This window comes from Fusarium redolens (assembly GCF_020744475.1).
Source record: "Fusarium redolens strain MPI-CAGE-AT-0023 chromosome Unknown BKA55scaffold_6, whole genome shotgun sequence".
In the NCBI taxonomy this organism is placed as follows: Eukaryota; Fungi; Ascomycota; class Sordariomycetes; order Hypocreales; family Nectriaceae; genus Fusarium; species Fusarium redolens.
In genome coordinates, this window is record NW_025763669.1 from 68,699 (window position 1) to 93,336 (window position 24,638).

General features: G+C 41.1%; 5 protein-coding genes across 5 annotated transcripts; 2 read left to right on the forward strand and 3 right to left on the reverse strand.

The window, feature by feature from the left end:
• Positions 1 to 3,922: 3,922 nt before the first annotated feature.
• On the reverse strand, positions 3,923 to 4,912 carry BKA55DRAFT_537489 (uncharacterized protein; the record flags this gene model as incomplete). The annotated part of the gene is made up of 1 exon (XM_046189921.1): positions 3,923 to 4,912. The coding sequence occupies one exon, from the start codon at positions 4,910 to 4,912 to the stop codon at positions 3,923 to 3,925; it is 990 nt and encodes a 329-aa protein (XP_046050640.1).
• A 2,969-nt stretch (positions 4,913 to 7,881) lies between these two features.
• Positions 7,882 to 12,576, forward strand: BKA55DRAFT_563374 (CHAT domain-containing protein). The gene is made up of 2 exons (XM_046192380.1): positions 7,882 to 8,463; positions 8,524 to 12,576. Exons 1-2 carry the CDS (start codon positions 8,041 to 8,043, stop codon positions 12,181 to 12,183), a joined length of 4,083 nt encoding a protein of 1,360 aa, XP_046050641.1. The 5' UTR covers positions 7,882 to 8,040; the 3' UTR covers positions 12,184 to 12,576.
• A 2,267-nt stretch (positions 12,577 to 14,843) lies between these two features.
• On the reverse strand, positions 14,844 to 16,438 carry BKA55DRAFT_563376 (uncharacterized protein). Its single transcript, XM_046192381.1, has 2 exons — positions 15,682 to 16,438; positions 14,844 to 15,616 (listed from the first exon to the last, which is right to left on the reverse strand). The coding sequence occupies exons 1-2, from the start codon at positions 16,075 to 16,077 to the stop codon at positions 15,269 to 15,271; spliced, it is 744 nt and encodes a 247-aa protein (XP_046050642.1). The 5' UTR covers positions 16,078 to 16,438; the 3' UTR covers positions 14,844 to 15,268.
• An 882-nt stretch (positions 16,439 to 17,320) lies between these two features.
• Positions 17,321 to 19,633, reverse strand: BKA55DRAFT_592480 (uncharacterized protein; the record flags this gene model as incomplete). Its single annotated transcript, XM_046195398.1, has 2 exons — positions 17,321 to 18,851; positions 19,611 to 19,633. 2 exons carry the CDS (start codon positions 19,631 to 19,633, stop codon positions 17,321 to 17,323), a joined length of 1,554 nt encoding a protein of 517 aa, XP_046050643.1.
• Positions 19,634 to 21,559: 1,926 nt separating this feature from the next.
• Positions 21,560 to 24,607, forward strand: BKA55DRAFT_537494 (putative NRPS-like enzyme; the record flags this gene model as incomplete). Its single annotated transcript, XM_046189922.1, has 1 exon — positions 21,560 to 24,607. The coding sequence occupies one exon, from the start codon at positions 21,560 to 21,562 to the stop codon at positions 24,605 to 24,607; it is 3,048 nt and encodes a 1,015-aa protein (XP_046050644.1).
• Between the last annotated feature and the right edge of the window lie 31 nt (positions 24,608 to 24,638).

A 24,638-nucleotide genomic window follows, 5' to 3' on the forward strand; every position in this document is an offset into this window, starting at 1 on the left:
GTAAAATTAATATTAAATATATTATATTTATTTTTTCTAGTTATATTAACTATTTTAATTACTATTTAGGGTTTATTATTCTTTCTTATAATATTAATATATTTCTTTTTTTTAAGTATTAGCCTATATTTTTAATTAGTTTTAATAAAGTTTTTACATTTTAAGTCTTTATATCCTTTCTTATTATAGTTTTAGTAAGTAAGTTTAAATTTATTTTATTTAACTATTTTAATCTTTATTAATCTTGCTTTAGTATTATAAGATATATTATTATTATATTTCTATCCTTAGTTAGTATTATAATAAGGTTTATTATCTTATTATTTATTATATTAAGAGTTTTAGGTTTTTTAGGCAAATTACTAATTATTAATTCTAACTGCTTAGTTAATATAGTTTACTAAGGTTTTAGGTCTATCTTCTTTATATAGCTTAGCTTATACTGGTTTTTTAAATATATTAAAAAAGAATAATATAAGTATATCTTAATCTTAAGATAATTTAAATACTAACTAGAGGAATTCTACTTTAAGTTTAAATATAAATTAAGTTTATTTAAGTATTTTAATTTTTTTTTAGCTTATCTTTTTTTATTAATAGTTTTAAATACTTATTATAGGGCTTTTTTAAAAGCTAGGTAATTAGTATATAATATATAGGTTTAGGGTTTAAGGGCTTTTAGGTCTCCTTTAATAGTCTAATCTTTAAGAAGTAGTTAGAATTATTATATAGCAATACCCTTAAGGCATCTTAATATATATTTAGTTTTATTTACTTCTTTTATAAACTAAGTTAGATAGTAGGATATAAAGGCTTAATACTAAGTAAGGAATATAGAGAGTTTATTTAGAGTTTTATTAAATATCTTAAGCAGATTAGGCTTAAGGATTTCTTTAGTATCCTTATTATAAATAATAGTATTAGTAAGGTTATATATTTCTTAAAGTCTATTCTAGTTATTATTAGCCTGCTAGGCTTAAAGGTTTATTACTTTAATAAATATTTAGTAAAGCTTTACTATTTTAATAGTTATATTAGTAATTTACTATTAAAGCTAGATAATATTAGAGTTATTACTATTTTTAGATAAGTTATTATTATTTTCTCTTATATCCTAGTTAGTAAGTAGATTATTATTAACTAGAGTTAAGGTAATATTAGTAGTAGTATTTTATTAAATAGGGGTAATTAGTATAGCTATTGCATTTATATTACTTAGTATTTATATAATATAATTTAAATAAGAGCTATTAATATATAATAATTAAGTCTAATTATATTAAATTAAGCTATATTAGGTTTATTATTAATAGATTATATAAGGTATATATTAAGTATTATTAAAGTATTTTATCTCTTAATAGTAAATTTAATATATATTAGGCTTAATTAATATAAAGAACTTATATTAATAGCTAGTAAGCTAGAATTTATAAAAGTATTAATAAATATATTTTATATACTTATAGTAACTTACTATAGTAAGTTAATACTTATATATAAGTTATAAGTCTAATTATAAGTCTTATTAAGCGGCTTATAATAGAAATAAGGAGAAAGTGTAAGTTGTTAATTAATTGGGGGAAATTTGTGGGTTCTACGTAATGTAACCGCGAGGATTATAACACCGCTTCTATCTACATCGTGGTACGCCGTCCCCCTCATCTTCACCAGCCGTCAATTAGCTTTACAGCCTTTATTAACTCTACAGACTGTTTCTTTACATTATTAAGCCAATATCTATACAGGTTCTTAATAGTCCCTAATCTAAGGTCCTTAATAAATCCCTTATTACTTGCCTTTATAGGCCTTCCTGCTATAAGGAATTATTCTAGCTTCTATAATAGCTTAATCTCCTCTTTAAGGTAGCCTTTAGAAATTATTAGCTTTTTATAATAATAATATATAAATAAAAAGACCTTTATAGCCTAAAGTAACTTACTTAATAAAGGTAATATTATCCTCCTTATCTTAAGTTTTTTTAATCTCTATTACTATAGCATAAAGCTTATCCTTATATTTATAGTCTTTAAGAGCTGCTATAAAATAAGGGATTAGGTTAGGTATTTTAGTATAAAAGGCCTTATCGGGTGGCTGCAGGCTTCTTTGGATAGGCATCGTGACGGTGCAGCTATGATGCTAGTAGCGGTTGCGGTTAGAAGAGGGAAAGTCAGGCCGGATGACTTACTGCGTGATAGATGATTGAAGCGTGGTATCCTTTTAGGTGGGTTATAGGAAGAAGGTTGGGGCTAGCTAATAAGCAGGGCTTTTTAGCTGGTATATATATAGCTAGGTTTAGGCTATAATTAAGGCAGCTAATTATAATAATTTAACTTAATAAAGCTTTACTAGCTATAGAGGTAATAAATATTTAAATTATATTAAATTCTAAATATACTTAAATATACCTTTTAAGGCTAACTTATAAACTTTAAAAATATATATATATATTATAAAGATTTATAAAAAACCTTTTAAATATATTAAAAAAATAAGTTTAAAGTATTAAATATTAAATTAAATTTATTAGCTAATATATATATAATTAAGTTTAAGTTATAATTAATATAGCTAAATTATAATAATATTTACTATTTTATATCTTTTAATAAGTTATAAATACTTATTAATATTTAAATTAATTAAAATTATAAAAATAATTAAATATTTTTTTTAAAGTTAATAAGTAAATTTAAAAAAGAAATTATGTTTTTATTTAGTTTTTAACTTATTTTAATAGTAATTTAAATATTATAGCCTCTATATAAACTAGTATATTAATAATTAAAAATTAATATATAATTTAGCTATTTTAATAATATAGTTATTACCTTAATTAAGTAATATAAATACTAGTTAGAAATTTACCTTTTAGCAGCTTGCTTTATAACCTTATTTTTTTAATTTACCTTAAGGTATACTTATATTATTTATTATACATTTACTTAAAAGTGGGCTAAAGCCTAATTATTAAAGAATTAAGTTATAAACTTATTAATATATTATTTAACTTAGCTTTTAATTACTCTTATTAATATTATAATATTTATATTGTCTTAATGCTATATAATAGTTTATAGGTATAATAAGGAACTTTATAAGACATATATAATATTAGCTATTATTTTAAAAAAAACCTCTTAAAAGGGAATATCTTAGACCTTATTAAGTTAGCTGCTTTTAATTACAGCTTAATTTTATTAATTACTTATATATATTACTACTAAATTAATAGACTATTTTATAATTAGGTTAATTGCAAGCTAGCTAGGCTAAAAAAGCTAAAAATAGCTTTATAATATAACTACCTTATAAAGGCAAAATAGGCAGCTTTTTTTATTATATTTATAAGCCTAAGCTTAACTATATATAAGGCATAGCTTATAAATATAATTAGAACGGCCTTATATGTTATATATGTTATACTTATAATAAACTAATAACAGGCTAGTTATAGTCTTAAACTATATGAGTATAAGGATAAAGGGTTAATATATAGGGTTTTAATATAAATAAATACAAGGTAAGTTTATAAGATATAGAAATTAAGATAAAATTATATTAAGTTTATTTTATAGAAGATTAGTTAGTAAATGTTAAAGGAATTAAAGTTATTACTAATTTAAATTAATAAAATTATATAATAAGGCATATAACCTACTAACCTTATATATAAAAGTTAGTAATAAATTTAATACTAAGATAGTATTTTAAATTAAACTATATTTCTTATAATATTTTAATTATTATATATAAGTTAATAAAATAAAATATAATTAGTAAACCTAAACCCCTACCCTCTAAACCCCAAATATATATATATTTTATAACTAGTAAGATTCTTAGCAAATTACTATACTATCTACCTCCTGAGAAATATATCCGTAGAAATGGCAATTTTTATAAAAAGCTTATCTAGAGTTTATGGTTGTTCCTCCAATGGGAAGGACGAGTGCTTGCTGAGGTCGCATTGAGCAAGATCTCCAACTTCTTCCGCAACAATTTTGCCATCAAACCGACTACATTCCCTCTGTCTCGCCATTCTTTCCAATGTTGTCGGATCAAAGTAGATAGGGTCGTCACTTTTCCCAACGATAGGCACCATACTCGCCAATGGACCTCTCCATATGCCGTAAGAAGCGTGAAGCACCAGCTTCGCCAAAAACCTTCGCCCATTCTGTGGCCTCACAATGAAAGGCAGTCGCATCTCCTTGGGAATCCCGAGTTTTGAGATTGGGTTCTCGCTGACTCTCCAAACGACCTTGTGCTTGACAGGACTGCCTAACGTTGATCCATGTACCAAAAGGCGCCCCTCCTGCTCCCACGACTTTTTCTGGCTCGCCTTACCACCGGGGCTCACCGAGGCCAGACCACTTGCGGATAGCGATAGTTCGGTGGACACTTCCACATTCACTATCGAGACAGGGCCCTCATAGAGTTTTGGGTGGATCTCTAGGATTGCCGGCGGGTATATATCGTCCGAGTCACTATCGTCACTGAAGTCTTCCATGGAAGTGTTGAGAGGCGCATCTTCGAACGTGATTGCAATGCTCGCCTGCCTTATCCGCCCGCCCGAGCTTAGCTGCATGTTCTGGAAAGAGAGTGAGAGGCAGAGATGATATGCTGGGAGCTTATCATGCGTTCCAATGCGAATGGGGCGTTCCAACGTGGCAAGGAATCGAGTGCTTCGTAGCTCGTCGGCGATTATCTCGCGAGGGATGGCGGCGTCCTCGATGACGGGGTTGTTGACATGACCGAGCAACCTCTTCCCAGATATGTCGACTGAGACGGGGACAGACCAAGAGGATCTAAAATCGATACCGTCAAGTTTAGGTAGTTCATCGACTTGTTCGGCGCTGTTGCTCGTAGAGCTACTCTCCTCTCGGTTGCTTCGTCGCGAGAATTCCGACATTCTCGACAGGTCGTAGGTAGAGGAAATGAAATTTTAGGGTGCATCTGTGAGCACCGGCTTACTCAAGACGAGAAAATTCAAGGCGGTCTATACTTCCTCTCCTTGGGAAGCACGGGTCAGACGCCCACAACAGCATTAATTGGTCCTGTGCCTTGAACGAAGGGCTCTTCCTTCGACGCCCCCTTGGCAACGCTCGGATCACTTCGCGCTCTGACCTTGGCAAGCCACAATCGAACAGAACACCTGAAGCCCAAGCCCCAGCCAACAGAGCTCGGCCTTGAAAAACTTTCAGCAGCCTCCAAATCTCCAGCGCAAGTATTCCATGTTCTCTTTCCATGAGCCTCAAGGCTCTGTTCTTGTCGGATGCAAAGCTCGCTAATTCAAGCGGCGCACTTTCCGTCGGAAATAACGCATCCGCCGCTACGGTCAAGGGCAATTGCTGCTAGCCTGATTGCAGGGTTATCGAGAGGCGCCACAGGACATGTTAAATTATCCGAGCAATCCAGAGCCTAAAGATTCCAACCACAAGTTGGAGGGTTCCTCAACTAGGATTGACGGCCACCGGCTGCATTTCTGCGTTCAGGCCCCGGCGTTACCCCATGTTTTGCCCTGGGTTCAGATGGTTCTCGACCTCGTCATCTTTAGAATCAGTCCACTTTTGCTTCATACTGGCATGGTTCTCATTTGCAGATTATCCCGGGACGGATAACTCGGCAACAACCAGGGCGTAGGCCCTGTCTTGTTCTACTATAGTAGATCGTGAGGGTGGGGGGTTAAAGCGGGAGGATCGGCCACGTAGGGCTGTCAAGTCGTTAGGCGTCGGCGCGGGACAAGTCTTTGAGGCCCGCTTGCATTAGACTAAGGTTCGGAGTTCAGGCAAATATAATTAAGTTACGGTATGAACGTTGACGCTTAAAGTTTTGTTAGCTCGCCACGCCGAGACAGGCGGTCAGCACAGTCACTTTTTGGGCTTGTGATGTACCTAAGTAGCTAAAGGAGTATTTCTATGCATTTATCTGTATTATAACATCGTGACATCTTTTGAGACGTTCTTAATAATAGCTCCTTAAGGAAGTCCTTAGAAACCCCTCTTTCCTAAGCCTCTTTAACTGCAGCGCTTAAGCTATCCTAAGATACATGCTCCGGAAAGTGCTCTTCCATATAGTTCTTTATCTTATTCCAGACCTTCCGGATTGGGTTTAAATCACCAGAAAAAGGCGGCTATGAGATAACCCAGATACCTTGAGCAGCTAGCTCTGCTGCTCTCTTAGGAGCTGTACAGTGGGGTGCAAAAAGTATTTACATCGCCCTGCAGTAGGGCTATCTAACCTAGTCTAATTTAGACTGCGTTTTTAACACTGCTTTTACATATTACTTTCTTCCGTATAATAATACTATAATAATACCTTGAGGCAAGGAATTATTACTATCTTTATAGCATTATATATATAAATTATAGTATATTAATTAGAGCTAGAAAAAGCTATATTATAAGTTTTTAAAATCTAAAAACTAATGCTTTAATTAATTATAAAGTATATAATATTATTATAATTAATTATTATATACTAATTAGAGATTTATATAATTTTATTAATAATATTATTAAAGTATAGTTTTAATACTACTATAAATATATAAAAGGCTTAATTTAGCTATATAATATTAAAATACTAATTAATAAAAAGTTAAATTAAGTAATAAATATATAGTCTATTATAGTTAATGTATATAACTTATTTAAACCTTTATATTGCCTTATAAGGCCTTATTATCTTTTTATTTAGCTTTTAACTATACAGGATAGCCTCTGGCTTTTAACTTCCTTTAAAAGTGATTTAAACATTATAGCCTTTATAAGCCCTTATATATATAGAATATTAAGGAAGCTAAGAGATAAAGAGCTATATAGCAAATATTTTAAGCTGCCTTTAGTTATAATTTTATATACTATTAATACCTCTTATTAGTAATATTAATACTATAGGCACTAATAAGTTATATAGCATTATTTTACTATAATTCCTTTAGTTATATAATATCTTTATAAATAATAATGCTTTTATATATATAGCCTAATCTATTAAGTTCTTATTAAAAGTTCTAAAGGTTAATTTACTAGCTTAGTTATTATTTTTACTTTATTTAAACCCTATAAAGAATTTATAAATATTAATAAAGGCTAAGATCTATGAGTTATACCTAGAACTAATTTATATAAAAGATATAATTACTATATAATATACCTTAGTCTTAGCTTTAATAAAGGCTTAAGTTAGCTTTAAAAAACAGATCTTATAAATTCTTTATAAAAATAATACTAAATCATATTAATATTATAATTACTACAGAAGGCTAACATATAAAGTAATATAGCTGTTTTAAATAATATTAGTATATTAAAAATATAAGCTCAAAGTGGCACCTTTAACTACAGCTTAATCTGACTAGAAAAGATATCCCTGAGCAAGGGGGATGCAAATATCTTTTGCACCCCACTGTATTAGCAGGAGCATTATTATGCACAAAGAAATGTCCCTTATCCGGATGGAGGCGATGCCACGCATTGATGATTGGAAAGATGTGGTTGTAACAGCTCTCTTTTGACATACTCCCCCTGGCCTTCTCCTAGACGCCAGGGCCTTTGCCAGGGAGCCCGGAAAAGCAGCCCTAAAACATCTAGCCTTTCTTCCGCTGAAGCCTCTCAAGAATACACGTTGGATCAAGTTCTTTGCCCATCCTGCGAGTGACGCACGCTCGTGTATATCACTGCTATTACGATCGCACACACCATTATGTAAAATACACAACGTGACAGAGGTACATCGCAAGCCCGAAAAGTGACTGCGCTAACCCCCCTGTCTCAGCGCGGCGAGCTGACAATACTCCAAGCATCAAACTCCCTAAATCTGATTGGCTACTGGACTTGGAGATCTGTCTTCTGGATTCTCCATAACTCGATCAGTTGAGAGGAGACATGTAACATATCTCAGCCACTTAGGCGGTGTTGATTAAATACCCCACAATCCTTCTTAGGTAATTGCTCAAATGCTCAGACACTTGTGATGGAATGCTCCATCACCGTACTTCAGCTTTGTTACAGCACAACAAAAAAGTAATCATCCAGTATGACCAGGTTCTATGGTGTCCACACTTCCCTATACACCTCTCTCTCGGTCGAGCATGTGAACGACCTTGAGCATGCAATATACTGTACAATCACTGGGCAATATGCGGCTGCACGCTCTATGTTCGAGAGCAGGCTTTCAAGTGTGAAGGTCGTCCCTGTCGTTTCAGTCGAGCGCGCCGAGCTGGCCTATCGACAAGGGCGCTACAAGGAGATTTGGGAAACGCTGGAGGAGGTTCTTCCAGATGTTGCCAACGAAGGGACTGTGCATGAAATGGAGGATGCTCCATATCGCTTGATGAGGATCTTCCATGCCCTAGCCGCGATCAGGTACAAGGGAACAGTTGAGCTCGCCAAAGGCGAGATCCTGCGCGTTCGCAAATGGCTGGCAGACACGCCGATTGATAGTTACACTGATGTCCAGGTTGGTAGAATAGCTCTGGTTCCCCAAGCCACTATAAGAACCGAATCTAATGCACTTCAGGCGAGCATTGTCAGGAAATATTCCCAAACTTCCTACCTTGTCAGCATATACGCCAACAACAACGAGTTTGACGCGTCTCTTATTCCCATCTCGGACACACGAAACGTTCCATGGCAAGGCCTGACGGAACTAAGGGTCTCACTTCTGCAGAAAGCTATGGCCTTCGAGGCGCTTGCCTTATTGAAAGTGGAGAGACTCCGCATCCCATACAGCGAGCGCATTGCGGCTATATCATCCTTCATCTCTGGTCTGCATTCTTGTCACAATTTGAATGGCCCTCAGCTTCTGTGGATTGAGCTGGAGCTTTCTTTTATGCTCGCAATGACACACCAAGAACTTGAGGACTATTCTAAAGCGAAAGAGGAGCTCGCCGGAATGGAGCGTCTTTTGGATAAGTGGTGCGAGATGACGCAATTCCCTCACAAACAGACGTTGGCCCCTCATATCAGCCTCAGATATGCCCAAATCGAGCTCCTGGATGACAGCGACCACCGCAGTCGTTATAGGCAGAGTCTAATGCTGCTCAAGGACGCGGAAGCTTGCGGGCATTACAGAACATCCTGGTGCATGTACATTGCTGCGGGCGCAGCGCGGGAAATTGCGCTTCTTGAGGATAGCTCGGAAATGTACCAATCATTTCTAGACCTCCATAAGAGAGAAGAGGTCTATGAAGAAACTGTTTTGGGAGATCTTCCCGACTTACTACTTGGAAAACACAAGGTTCTCTCGGAGGCAGGGAGGAATTCTGTTCATCTACGAAAAGCAGTCGAGTGGATCGACGGATTTTTGGAGGCATATCCCTCCTTCTCCCTACCTGGTGTTTTACGAAACCTGCATCAGTGGCGGCTACTCTTCCTTATGATGCTCAGAGAACCAGAGGAAGTTGCTCGGTCAGAGCAGGCCCTGGAGAGCCTAAAACATCTGGTGCCAGCCTTACGAGGACCATTGATTGGAGTCAGGCCGACAGAATCTCAGTCGGCCTGTTCGGCAAATGAAGGCGAGAATAACGACCCTGGATCATGGGAAGAGCCTAAGATTGGCAGCCTGCAAGAAGAGAACTTCTGGGTTGTTTGGGAGGACACGCATATGGACCGCGTTAAGCAGTGTGGGACAGCGATGACCTTGTTGTCACAGTGGATGATACAAGACATGCAGGAGGGTATGTTGTCCCTTACCCATGCAATGGACATATTTGGGGTCCGCGAGGAAGAAAGGCAATCTATTATCGACGAGGGTATTATGGCCGCCATACGAAGTCTTGGTCTGCAAACATATGAAGCACTGTTCACGATGCTGTATTTCCAACCGCCGAACACTCAGGAAACGGCTTCGCCGGGTTATACCCCAGCAAAACCTGTCAAGCAAGGTGTCAGCCAACAGACCACACCTAATGGGTTAGGCCCGGTGACTGCAGAAACCTGGGGAAATTGTGTGGTTGCTTTCACCAGGTGGCTTAAAACATCATCCCAATCAACTGTGACAGGCCGGCAGAGTCTACTTCTTATGCTGCAGGATATAAGGATTTGGAGTCTAGAGCATGGAAATTTCCATGACTGGGTTGTGGCTGAATGCGAGCGGGCCCTCAACATGATGGAAGGGCTACACAAACCAGTCAGGCGTTACTTCGCTTCACATCGTCTCGCATATCAAAATCAAGTTGCAGACACCTGCCTGAACTTGTGCCTTTCATCGCAGGAGGCACTCATGGACGGACAATGGGAATACGTCGAAAAGGCGGAACGGTATTACGCTCTATCGCTCGATGGATATTTGCGGGAGAACATGTCGGACGACGTCGCGCTCTGCCAGCGCAGCATGGCCCGGGTGTACCTCGTAAAGCTCCATAAGGCAATCCGGAAACGCGAAGATGACCCATTGCTCACGGAGCTCAGGGACACTGGCCTCGGCTTTCTCGAAAAAGCTGATGAGTACTTTGACCGGGAGGAGCTGGAAGCCTCGTGGTCAGCCGGACTCAAAGGTTTTATCGGCCGTCAACGCATAGCCAAATCCAATGATCCATCACTGACTGCGCAGGTAGCACTTAGCCTTATCATGGAAAGAAGCTCAAATATCGATGAATGTGAACGATCAATGATGTGGGAGTGGGTCCAAAAGGCTAAAGGGCAATCCCTTGCGAGCACTATAGGGTTGAGTAGGGCAGACCCTTCTTCTATGGTCAGTAGTCTGGAGAAGTCGAACCTTCTTTCCGGTCTGTATTTCCGCTTGTGTGAGATGCGCTCCAAAATCACAAAAACGAAACCCTGCGAGAGGTATCATCTTCGACTTGAACTTGATCAACATGTCAAGAAGATGAAGAAGCACGATCCGCTGAAGCGTCTCCTCGACTCACGAGAGGGCAAACACCTCTCGTCTGACGACCTAGAGGAGATATCTGAAGGTACGGACACCGCTGTTGTGTTTGTCGACTGGTTTTATCTTCCAGGATTCCATGAAGGCATGAGACCTTGTCTTCTATTGTTTACCAGAAGAGCTGGATCAGTTCCAACGGTGGATCAATTGACCACGACACCAGAGGAAGTCTTCGACTGGATTACGAAATTCATCGACAAGAAGGAACCATTGGACGAATCCATTTCATCCCGACCTGCTCTTCAGGATGAAGCGGCTCGAACAGAGTGTATCCGGAAAATCTCGAGCCTTGTCGAGCCTTTGCAAAGAAGGACTAAGCCGGGAGACTTATTGGTTCTCTGTCCAACAGACGTCCTCCATCGAATACCTTTACATGCCTTGAATGTCAAACAGGTTGTTGATGGGCAAGCAACTGACATATCACTCATCCACCGCAACCCCGTGGTCTACATACACAGTCACTCACTCCTCCGGCCCTGCTTTTGGGCTAGCAAAGCTGTCGTCGAGTCAGGGATTGGTATCAATCCCTTTTTTATGAATGGTGCTAGTTACCAACAAGGGGAGCTACAGCCGACCCACAAGGCTGGCCATGAGATGATCTTATCCCTGAGCAAGCAGTACAGCAACATGCCCGCACTTCATTCTGCCAATGCAACCAAAGCCAAATTCTTGGATAATTTGCGCAAAACTCGCATGGTTCATTTGCAGTCTCACTGCGAGTGGGAGAGTGCAGACCCGTTGAAGCACTGCATCACCTTTCCTCGTCCTGCTCTGCAATATCTGTCGAAAAACCCCGCAAAAGATGAAGTATCCTTCGACGGAGACTCCTATGCATTGACCGCTCGAGAAGCCTTCTCTCTACAAGATACATTGCAGTTAGGCACCCATCTCAATCTCCTCGTCTGCTCCGGCGCCGCTGCCTTCATTACCTCTGGTGACGAGCCGTTCGGGCTTATTCCGGCGCTACTCTACTCAGGTGCGGCGTCTACTGTGTCAACTCTGTGGGCCATGGATGACGAGTATGCTGCAAACTTTAGCAAAGCTTTCTTTCAAGCTTTTGGAAAGGAATGTAGAAAGATAGGATTTGGGGCTTCAACAGCCGCAAAGTGCAAAGAGCGAGGCGGGTGGGTTAACATTGCAAAAGTGGTACAGCGCTCTATAAAGAGCTTAGACAAAAATGGGAGCGAGCCATTAGCGGTGTGGTCTGGCTTTGTAATGCACGGGTTCTGGATGATGTGGGTGGGGGCAGAGGAAGGCAGGAGGTTTTGCACAAAGCTTCCAGAAATATAGGGCGAGAGCCAAACAGGTTGCAACAAAGGAACACCAGTCGCATCGTGGAAAAAGCAAAGAGGACGCGTCACCTCATATTCCGGGGCGACACAAGGTGAGGGGTCAGTGTTTTCATGGGAGCTTTGAACTTGAAGATGTGGTTGATGAAGTTTCAAGCTACCGCAATGAATTAGGGCGGAAAGATCTGATCTCGCCTTGCTCGCTGTCTGAGATGTAAGACTGTGTCCGTTGATGAACTCCAAGGCGCTGTTTCAGCCAAACTTGTGATGCCTGCCACCTATCGTAGGTGAACTCGCACATGGGGAATGACAACTTCACTCATCGTCATATTTCTTGCAATGATTTTCAATTCGGTGGCCAGATAAATTCCCTTCCTGCTGTCCAATATGATAGATACCATATCCAATCCTTTTGTACGCCCTTCCGTCTTCCATTCCCCCGACCCTTACACTCGACACTAGAGAAGCGCGCCTACGAAACTGATCGCCGACATCAAAATGGCACGCCGAACAAACACCTTGAGGTCCCACAAAACTTTCAACTATCCGAACAGACTAAGCTCGCTATCGTGACTAACAAGTACTTCATCAGTCAGACCCGACACCATCGCAAACGCGACGCTAAGAAAGTCGATAATAACTCAAGTAGGAGAAGGTACTGAGGGGGCGGTCCAAGCTGCGCAACATATCGCTTCAGTTTCTATAGCAAGGATAGCAAAAGCGTTACCTATCTTAGCAGCCTGAGGAGATATGCAAACCCAGAGACGCCAGCCTCGAACGACAAATCAGTGCCTACTTTTCAGGAGGCTACAATAACCAACAAAAGGAAAGATATGGATTTATACAGAGTTAGGGATCTAGATATAGTATCAGGTTCTTCACATCTCGGCTAGAGCGAGAGGATTGAGTATAAGTATGCTGCAAGGCCTAAAGTGCCTACAGTGTTTTTTTTGGGCTTGGTTGCTAAGCTCTCGGTTAATACATGCTAGGTAGTATTTCTCTGGTCCAAGACATCAATATCTTGTCACCTGTGCTGATATCCTGGCTGGAGTAATAGGAGGATAAGAAGCTTTATTCCTGTGGATATATATTTAGAGTTCTATTATCTGCAAGACACTAGATTAAAATAAGGTTAAAGCCTTATTTTAGTTAATTGTAGCCAAGGAGCCAAAGATTATCACGCGCGTTACCACATCCCCGCTCCAGCACTTGAAGCTACCATGCCAGGGCTGTTTTAACGCATGCACAGTGCAGCAACAACAGTAACTATAGCACGCATAGTAGAGGGTTATATAAAAGAGGGTTAACAGAGTCTTAATTCTATATAAAAACAGGGCTAGTAAAGTTCCTTATATATTAAGGGAGCCTTTAATAATTAGTAATAAAATAAGCAAATTATAATAACGTTATATCTAATATATCTTTTATTTTAAAATTATTTTAAAAATAAAAATAAAATATGTAATTATATATAAAAAGAGTTAAAAATAAGTATTATAAATATATTATAATAAATAATAGCAAAAATAAGTATTTAAACCTTTATAAATTTATACTTTAATTTTTAAAAATAATAAACATTTCTTTTTAATTTTATTGAAAGAGATCTGTTTTCATTATCTTCTTATTAATATAATAAGACCCTTATATTTTAGTTGGATGATGTCATGGCTAACGCACAGATTCTTCATCTTTGTTGTCGTGATCATCTTCCCAATTCGATTCTCGGGTACATGAAGAGGATTCGAATCGCATTGCATAATGGTCACTACCTAACATGCATGTGGCGCCTTGTTCTCATGCGTGGCGGGCCAGAAGCCACATGAATGGGGATCATCCCTACTAGTTACCTCTTAGTAGCTAAATTAACCATTTTCCGTTAACTTACCTAAAGGATTATACCTTAATTAACCTTTATAATATACTATACCTAATTTATTTATTATACTTCTAAGGTATATTATCTAACTTAACTTACTTTTTTAACCCTTTTTAGTAATAAAATAGTAATTATATTACCTTAATACTTATTATATAAAATAGCCTATAATTGTATAATTATACTTATTGGATAATTAATTATATTTTTAATCTAGCTATTAGGCCTACTTTAAAGGTAGCTAATAAAAAAGAACTTTATATAATTTATATAATAATAATTATTATTATAAAAACCTTCTTATTAAAAGGTAAATTTAACCTTATTAAAAGAGCTATTTTTAATTATAGCCTAATTTAGTTAATTAATTATATAAAAGAAAGGTATGATATTAATTTAACTATTTTAAATTAAGTTAATAATAAGTTATAAGGTCTTAAAGCCTTAGAAATAGCCTTAAAGGAAGGCTATTTGCTTTAATTAACTAAAATAGCTTTCTTTATTACCTTTATAAGCCTAAACTTAGTTATATATAAAGAGTAGCTCCTTAATATATCTATAAGGGCAGCTAATATTACTAAAGAGCAGCTTTTAAATTACTAATTTATATAAATTAGTTAGTAATAGTTAAATTAACCTAAAGTTATAACTAGTTTAATTAATTAAATATATATAACAAGGCATATAACTAATTGACCTTATATATAAAAATAAATAAAGTAAAATTAGTAAAAAAGCAGTAATTTAAACTAGGGATATAAATATTTATAATCCTATTTATTAAAAAATATTATCTAATTAAATAAAAAAAGCACTACCTAATTTATAATTTACTAATATAAAATAACTCTCTTATATAAATTAAATATTAATAGCTTAACTAATAAATATAATAATAAGTAGGCTTAATATCCTTATATAATAAGGACTGCATCTACCCTTAATAGAGGTTGGTTTTGCCTTGGCAAGTACCTTATTAAAGTCTGAAATAAGTCAAAACTTGGAGTCCCCTCTTGTATTGTCTATAGCTAAGTATTGTTAGGAGTCAACTCTCCATTCATCCGATCTGCTAATTGTTTAGCAGAAAGAGACCCCCAAATGCAGTCCCCTCTGCCAAGTTAAGTCTAGAGGTCTGAATATTGGAAAGGCTGGATATCGGGTTCCACATTTGACAGGGAAAATCCAGGCTTTATCATTCCAGCGCCTACTAAATAGGACACTTGCAGCTAGTAACAAAGGGAGGGCAATCGCAGCACACGGGATCCTTAGCCCAAGTGATGTGAGCGCCAAGGTTATACATATGGTTTAGTGAGTTATACTCTGCGTACACCTTATTGACCCTGCTGGTCTTAGGGTTCACGAACACTATGTGGATGCCATAGGTGCGGCCTACGGTTGGGTACTCAGGGATCGAGAAGTCGCCCTTCCAGTAGAAGGTGAAGGTATTGCAACCGTAGGTGACTAATCCCTTCTTCCATTGGTTAGGATTATTCTTGCGGATAAGTGCCTTAATAAACTGGGCGCGATTTTCAAAGATTGGAGGGAAACTATCGGCCTGTGAGGAAGTATTAGAATATGTCCCCGGACTGGGCATAAGGTCTGAGAGAACAGGCAACATGCCTTGGCCCACTTCTTGATATTCTTGTCAAGATCACCGCCTACGGCAGTGGTTATCCACCATCGGGTCTGGGAGTAGATCTTGAGGTCCTCATCAAAGGTCTTCTTGGCCATCCTGCCGCCGTCTTCGATACCTGAGAAGGTCGAGATGTACTGGTTGAGAAGGGCCTCGAGTTTTTTGCGGGGGACGCAGGTCATAGGCTTGCCTTGATACGATACTTCATCGGTTTCTTCATCGTAGTACTTGTTGTGTTCGTACTTGGAAATGTGGGGGATGTCCTCGTGGGGATGGAAGTCCTCCGCGTTGTTGTCGGCGTTGTTAGAGTGCTTACGGCGAATGTTGGAGGCCATGGCCGAGAAGGCACACGCCAGGACGTAGAGAACGAGTGATACCTTCATTGAGAATTGGTAAGTCTTTGGTACGGTTTCTAAGGTAAACAAGCTGTAAATTGTCCATGAGTCGACTGGCACAATAACTCGTAGCGGGCGTCTCTTTTGAGATACTCGTAATCCGGGGCCCCAACGAGGCTATAAGAGCGCCATCGTAAGGCCTTGGAGTAAGTTTAAGCTATTGAAACTCTAAATCCCAACCTCCGGATGGTCACTGTGGGGAAGTCCAGTGTACATAGCTGCAATAAGCGAGTTTCTGATTTAGAGCTTACATCTTTTACCTCGCACTTAGCTAGGTACTGGATCACGATTAAAACTTAAAACGAACTTCTATCCCAATTAAATAAAACCAATAGTAAGTAATAAGTAAAGAGCTACAGTGCACTCCCCATATAACTGACAGCACTGGATTTGTTTTATCCATTCCATGGATTTACACCGCTAATACTCACAAGCCATTTGAGTTTCTCTAGCGATATTCCCTATTATCCAAATGGAAGCCTTTGGGTCTCACATGGCCATCTTAAACCAGACCTCAACTGATCTATGGACGGCTCCTCCCCTCGTGAACACCGACCTGGACGCCCAGGTCTCATCGAGGCAGGCATTAGCTCGAGGAACTGACGCTAACACGGTTTCTATTAGTTTTTATGACGAAGATCGCTGACTCTCGAGTGGTTATGGCGATTGAATATGGTTGGTGACCTTCTCACCTGATGGTCAGTGTCTCACATTCACCGTCACGCGACTACAATTAGGTGATGCATCCGGGCCGTGCATCGAAGCTTATTTAGTGGCCTTGCGAAGGGATTTAGCATAATAATGTGAGAAAACCAAGTTGATGTGTTGGTATCGAAATAGGACTGCCGGCATTTGTCTTTGGCAGCTCGTTGCGGGTTGAGTCCATGCGTAGGAGATGTTGTGGTTTCGACTTGGGTGGAGCCAACTTTTACGAGCTTCAATTGTGCGAACAAGCCAATCGGAGCCAGCAAAATTGAGCTTTCCAGTGGGGCCACGACTTCACGCTGAGACCTCACAAGGAGACTTCCACTTCAGTGTCAATCTGGCATAATAAAGACGTATCTGTTGTGAATTCGTATGACGCTCCTGTTCATGGGAGAAGTGAGTATGTAAATGAGGTTGCAGGCGCCTCTTTAGGCCAATTGCCGTTTGTCCAAGCGTGGTGTCAAGGTTGAGGATGTGCTGAATTCTAACAAATGATAAATTGATCTTCAGGGATAGTCCCAGCCTACTAGATTGTAGTCTGAAATTCATTGGTTTCCGAAATTGTTAAAATGGGTCCTGTTCTGAACAGGTTCACGACTGGTGGCCTTGCCATCGTCGGAGCGGCTGGCAAAGAAACGCCATCTTCCTGACCCAAAAACGAGTTGAGACATATATGCTCGGTTTGAAGACGCCATTCAGTCGTAGGCCAGTTCGGCCTTGAGAATAACCTTAGAGAGTAGATGCTATCCTCTGCCGAAGAAAGAGCTTCGCAGACAAAGTGATGGATGCGAGCCTGCTCAGGCGGCAAATCGTAGTCGACAGACCGCAGGCCTAGTTGTTGGCTCAGACAGCCTTCCTCAATCTCCATGATGCGTGAGAACACAGCGTAGTAGAGCTGAGAATCGTAGAGACATTCCCGTCTTGAACTGGCGCGAAGCAATGCCAAGCCCTTTCGGCGAAGAGACGGCCATCGACACTTCCACGCCACAAGATGCAATGGAGATATGAGGCCCATCTCAAATTGAAAGCGCGGCAATCCTTGCACATCTCCGGGGCGTACGACCAGCGACTCCACAAGCCGGATGATTTCCTCATATGCCGCTTTATGCGCATCCCACGCTGTCTCATCGGCTGATGGGCCAACTGAAAGGCCTACCGCCGTGGCCTGCCACATTACGCGGACAAGGTTGGCGGCACTGAGCTTTTCATGGTCCCATAGATGTTCTTGTCGCAGAACCAAATCTTCAAATCGCATTTTCCACAGCTCGAGCGCGGCTCTAAGTTGTGCAGCCTTACCAAGTTGAGGGTTTGGGGAACCGTCCTGGTGAGTCTTCATGGCAGCAGTGATAATGTCAATTATCCCGACTCTAGCCTGTGGCAGCTCTCGGAAAGGCTGATCAAAGACAGGACATCCGTTAACATCTACCACATTGAGATATAGGTCGGCGGTATACCCGAACTCGGCGACGCAAAGACCCAGCGTGCATAAGACGGGCGCAACATGGGTTTCCACAAAGGCAAGCTCGAAGTTCCGGTAATGCTGGCCCCATGAGCCAGAAGGCTGGCCAGACTTCTCGCGGAGCATTTTCAACAGCCCAATGCCGCTTGCGACATGGGCAGCGGCAGACTTGGAGTCACCCCAGAGGCATTCAAAGCAGGTGAATACAATGCTTGCGACGGCAACCAAGTGTATCGATGTTGGATCTGATGCGTTCTTTAGTATCATTTTGATGGCCCGGTTATACGAATGGATGGCGAATTTCAAATTGTCCCTTTGAGTGGTGGTTCGTGACATGGTGGTGCTATGTTGTTCGTGAAGTGTTGCCAATGCGACGCTGGTATTCCGTATTGAGGCTTCTGTTAGGCTGAACTGTAGTACAGTGTCCCAGAATGGACGGCCGAAGAATCCTGATAATTGCGGGACGGTCTTATGATAGAAGAACTTCTGCGCTCTAGCCTCTTTCGAAGTCAGGCGACTGAGACTGGGGGGTACTGTTAGGCCAACATGCGTTGGGGCTGATGCATATCCATCACATTTTCTCCCGGTACTTGTACATCTGGGTAGTCAGTCTTAACTCGGAGAATTCAGAATATTATTGAATAGGAGTTTACCGATGACATGCTGGCTGTAGTTCGTCGCATTTAACTCTCCTAATCCTAAGACTTTAATCAGCAAGCATAACTATAAAAGATCCACTTGTTTAATTATACATACTTGCAAGTAATGCATCCCGTTCTGACCTTTGGCTTGCTTATACGGGCTGACTTTGTAGTGCTCTGCATTGTTTCCTCTGGAAAATAAGTAAGGCTTTATATTACAGGTTGCATTTTGTTGGAATAAAATATATCCTGGTAAACTTTACCACGTATTCCAATCACGTGATTTAAACGCCGCTAAGGAAATTAATACACTATGTATTAAGAATTTAATAAATTCTTAATATAATTTAAATTAAAGCTAATTAGAAGCTAAAAAGAGATCTGAGAGGCTTCTCCAATTTCTAAAGTTGATATAATGTAGAATACAATTAATTAGAGATGAGAGAGATGCGTGCCAACCTTTCGGCGTGACTGAGTCCACTCAAGGATCAGATTGACTAGTGACAGAATCTGTTCAGGTGTGTGATCTGCATGCAGATTGATCCTAACTCGTTCCTTGTCCTTGGGCACGACGGGGAAGTGAACAACAAGAACGCGAAACTTTTCATTGTTTAAAAACTGTCCTAGAGCTGCTGCTTCGCCGCGAGGAGCGATGATGGGGACAATGGGTGACTTGAGAGTATCGGATGCTGGCTTCATTGGAATAGTAATAATACCGAGGTGCTGGCAGCTTGGCCATGCTGCATGCCTGCTGACAGCATCGTAGAATAGATTGATGTTGAACTGCACGAGATCTCGTCTCTAAGGTACCCAGATTAGCAGATATGCATGAGATAAATTAGCGACTCTGTGACGTACTCTTTCGCCTTCAATACCTGCCAGAATGCTATACCCAGCCTTGACTGCCACCAACGTGGTGAAGGTAGCTGCCGTGGAGAAGATGAGTCCACGAACGCAACTGAGTAGAACTTGCTTGCACTCTCGGCTCGTCAAAACAACAGCTATGACTTTGAGTAAGTATTTAATAATCAATCAGAGTTGAAACTGGACTTGGAGCTTACCACCAGAAGCACCATGTGCTTTACCAAAGGTATGAACTCGAATAGAGAACTCTTTCTCCAGACCCAAGCAAGACACAAGGCCTGACCCCTGGGGGCCCACCAAGCCCGTCGAATGTGCCTCGTCGATCACAAAGACGGCATTTCCAATGGGAAGCTGCTCTTTTACATCCCTGACAATCGCCTCTAGGGGCGCCACATCGCCGTCCATACTATAGAAAGACTCCAGTGCAACAAATACAAGAGCTAGACCCGTTCTAACTCTTTCATACTGATGCTTGATGGTCTGCAAACGTTGGCGCAGACTTGACAGATCGTTGTGGGCAAAGGAAAGAGCAGTTGCACGTCCCCTGTACAATCCTTCACGGGTACTTGCATGGACGAGGCTGTCATACAGCACGACATCATGCGGCTGGGGGAGTGTTGAAAAGATAGCAACATTTGCTTCAAATCCAGTGTTGAAGAATAAAGCACTCTCTGCTTTATGGAATCGAGCAATATGCTCTTCTAGTTGGAAAAGGTAATCTGTTGAGCCTTCACCCCAACGGGACGCCCTTCCACCGAGCATAAAATTGGGGTACTTTCCAAGCTCACTGAGAAATTCCTTTCCCAAGAGTCCAGAAGAGGACAAGGACAAGGTGTCATTTGAGCCAAAATCAACCATGTCGTTCAAACTGCCTGGGGCTGGTGGCTCAAGCTGCCAGCCTTTCCTTTGCCGATCCTCAAGGATGAGTTGCAGGTTATGTTCAAGTGCGTCTGGTTTTGGCATGATGTATTTCCTTCTATCGGCTTGGAACGAGGAAGTAAAAATACAAGTTATGATTGTCAAGGTGAGCGGATGTTGGCAGCTTAAAGCGAAGCAATGCGCTTTAAACAAGCACCGAATACCACATGCTGCTCTCTTTTGACTTACCCCAATTGTTTAGCTCCTTTCAAACCCCCACAGATATTTCGACTGCAACATGTAGCGGTGAAGTGTTGGCAAGCATGGCCCTCCTCAATCTCTCTGACGGCCAAAATATGGCAAACATGATGCTTGCCAAGTACACTAGAGGTGCAAGAGGACATTGCTCAGCCAACATCGTACCATGGCATGGCATGGATTACACATAGCTAATAGGAAGTGACCCGGTTGAGAACAATAGAATGTCTTGCAGGATCTTCCACGAATCCATCAAGTCCGTCAGTCCGGGCGTGATGTTTGTTTCGAGATATCATATATGACGACCCAACCTTCATTAGAAGACATGACCAGCCTGTATTTCAGGATTCAGTTATGGCGTATGTCGTCAAATCGCAGTCGTAGTCGCCCACTTGCGGAGATCTCGAGGTTGCCAAACCGTTCTTAGCGCTGCATTAGCCAAAAATGGGATGCCATTGTTCTGCAGGCTTGTGTTTGTCTACAACCAACAACCGTTACAAGAAACTCTCTAACCCAACAAGACCACGCTGCGTATCTAGCACGGTCTTTTTCATGCGTAGTAGCGAAGGATAAGAAGGTATTCAAGACGCGAAATCTATGAATTGTATACCAATAATAAAGACTGACTCAGTATTTGCCATTATATCTTCCAACACTGCAATTACCATTCATCAAAAACATAACAATGGAGAATAAAATTCTTTCTTGGCGTGCTACAGCTCCAGAAGCCATTGCTATCATTGATGGTGTTCGCTCTATCTCTTATGGCGAACTCATCGATTCCGCCAAAACATTTGCACGCTTCCTTCAGGAACGCGGCTTCAAGCAAGGTGATCCTGTCGGGATCATGTTCGACATTGATCATCGACAAATTATCGCACAGTTGGCCATTCTCTTTGCTGGTGGAACTTGTGTTCCAATCTCGTCTACAGCACCATTTCATCGCACTGCAAGCATGTTGAATGATGCCAACGTTCAGTACGTTATTGCTGACGAGAACTCAACCTTCTCTTCCGAGAGTATCACTCTGCTCCATCTCAGTGATGGGTCGGCCTCGGGATCTTCCAATGGCGCGACTGACTCTGGTTCCCCATGGAATGAATTTCGTCGTACGCACATACTTTTCACCTCTGGTTCAACTGGTAAACCCAAGGGCGTCCAGATCAGCAGCTCGGCCATAATGCACCTGGCAACTAGTACCCCAATGACACCACTGAACCTCACAGATCGGGTGGCTGCTTTCAACGACCCTGGTTTTGACCTGAGTCTCTTCGAAGTCTGGGTCACTCTTCTCAGCGGTGCCACTATCGTCATTATCCCAAAGGTGATAGTGGTCGATTCTACTGCGCTGAAGAGCTATCTCGAACGTCAAAAGATTTCTATCATGATAATGCCTGCCGCTCTTTTTCATATCGTCGCCACGTCATCGCCTGATTCCTTTCATTGTCTTCGGCATCTGCTCACTGCAGGTGATGTTGCCAATAAGACGGCCATGCGTGCTGTTCTTGAGCACAACCCGCCACAGCATCTTTGGAACACGTATGGTCCGACTGAGTGTACAACTCTTGCGACAATGCGCGAAGTTGATATGAAGGAAACACTGCGTGACCGGGTTGGTATCGGGCATTCTGTTGGTCAGATGAAGATTGTCCTCATGGATCAATCTCAACAGGTCATTCGCGATACCAAGCAGCGAGGCGAGATCTGCATCGCTGGCCCCCAACAAACAGAAGGTTATCTGAGTCAACAAACTCGTGATGAGTCACTTTTCATCGAGCTCAATACCCCGGCAGCCAATGGTGTTGACGGGGACATGCTGAAAGGCCGGGGCGACTCGCACATTCGGTTTTACCGGACTGGCGACATGGCAGAATGGAGAGAAGACGGCGGCGGCTTAGATTTCTTTGGGCGCAAAGACAATCAGTTGAAGCACGGAGGTTTCCGAGTAGAATTGGAAGAGATTGAGAGAAGTCTCCTCGAAAGCGAACTTGTTCAATCTGTCGTTGTCGTGAATCAGCCAGCAACAGATTCGGGTGGTGTTGCGGTTCTGATCGCATTTGTCGTGCCCTATGACAAAACTACTACAAAATCGCAAGATCTGATATCCTTTGCCCGGCGCCTACTCCCGCATTACATGGTCCCTGACAGGTTTGAAATCGTTGACAATCTTGTCCTGGACTCCAGAGGCAAGGTTGATCGTCGTGCCTTTTTGGAGAGCTCCTCCAAAGCGAGACCAACAATCCCCAGTTCGATTCTCACGGAAGGGAATCATACAGTTTCACCAACAAAGGCTACGCTAAAGGGTATGTGGGAGCACATTCTAGGCGTGTCACCGATCAGAGACGATGACGACTTCATGGCCCTTGGCGCCACCTCACTCCAAAACGCTGCTCTTATCGCTCGTATTAAGAAGCAGCTTGGGCGCCTCATCTCCATGCATGATTTGTACTGCCACTCACGCTTTTCAAGTTTGCTTCATTTCCTCAAAAGTGATACACAGTCCATCACTGCACCTAACGATGCGGATAAATGGATCAAGGACGTCAACACGGTGGATGACGTCGAGGAGACACTCAACTGGGAAGACCAAGACGAAGGCAAAATCTTCTTGACTGGTGTGACTGGCTTCGTGGGTGCTTTTCTGCTCGACGAGCTTCTGCGTCACCCAAATGTCAAACAGGTTGCTTGCCTAGTTCGTGGTCAAACAGTAGCTGAAGCTGCTCGTCGCCTTCAAGCCAACATGCAGAAATACAATCTGTGGCCTGATGACTTCGCTTTGACTACCAAGATCATGGTACTCCCAGGGGATATCACGAGTCAAGATCTCGGTCTTGGATCAACCAAGTTTGAGTGGCTCGCCAATTGGTCCAGCGCCATCTTTCATCTCGCTGCCAAGATCAATTTCTGTGACTCATATCATGAACACTACAATACCAACATCCTTGGAACTCGCAACATGCTACGTCTTGCTGCGCGAGGGCGGCGGAAGACATTTCACTACGTGTCTAGCATCGATACATGGGGTCAGACAGGATACTTTCTGGGAACCAAGAGAGTCTTGGAAGATGAGCCTCTGGGTCCCCATATTCAAGGCGTGAGGTACGATGTCGGCTACTCTCAGAGCCAGTGGACGGCTGAGGGAATGGTACGACGCATGAGAGATCGCGGCTTCCCAATTATTATTTATCGACCCGGCTTCATCATTGGCCATTCTGTCACGGGAGCGAGCAATCCCAATGACCTTGTTTCACGACTCATCTCCAGCTGCATCAAACTTGGCGCATGGCTCAAACTCGATCTTGATCCGGCGTATGTTACAGTTGACTATGTTGTCAAGGCTATGTTACATATTTCACGTTCAACGAAAAACATCGGGAAGTCATATTGCCTCCTGGCGCCACAGTTTAAAGAGTCGGTATCTGTTAACAAGACTTGCTCTCTCATCTGTCAAGCTGGCTACAGAGTGGAGCTCACAAGCTATCCTGACTGGATTGCACAGTTGTCGGAAAAGATGCTTCCCGATGATCCCCTTGCACCTGTCATGCCTCTGCTAGAAGAGAAGGTCTTGGGCAACTTCACGAGACTTGAGGTGAGCCAGCACTCTCCGATCTACGATTCGATAAATGCTATCGAGGCTCTTGCAGGTAGCGGTATTCAATATGTTTTACTAAGTCCGGATATAATTAAGCGATACATTGCGTTCTGGAATAAGAAGGGGTTCTACTCTATTTAAATTAGCATATATAGCTTAGCAAATTTATCAA

Bases quoted from the DNA above. Each gene is read 5' to 3' on its own strand.
- BKA55DRAFT_563376 (XM_046192381.1), bottom strand. From the start codon at position 16,077: ATGAAGGTATCACTCGTTCTCTACGTCCTGGCGTGTGCCTTCTCGGCC. The intron at 15,617-15,681 runs GCATGTTGCCTG...ACTTCCTCACAG, and splicing joins ATATCAAGAAGTGGGCCAAG to GCCGATAGTTTCCCTCCAAT.
- BKA55DRAFT_563374 (XM_046192380.1), top strand. From the start codon at position 8,041: ATGACCAGGTTCTATGGTGTCCACACTTCCCTATACACCTCTCTCTCG. The intron at 8,464-8,523 runs GTTGGTAGAATA...AATGCACTTCAG, and splicing joins ATAGTTACACTGATGTCCAG to GCGAGCATTGTCAGGAAATA.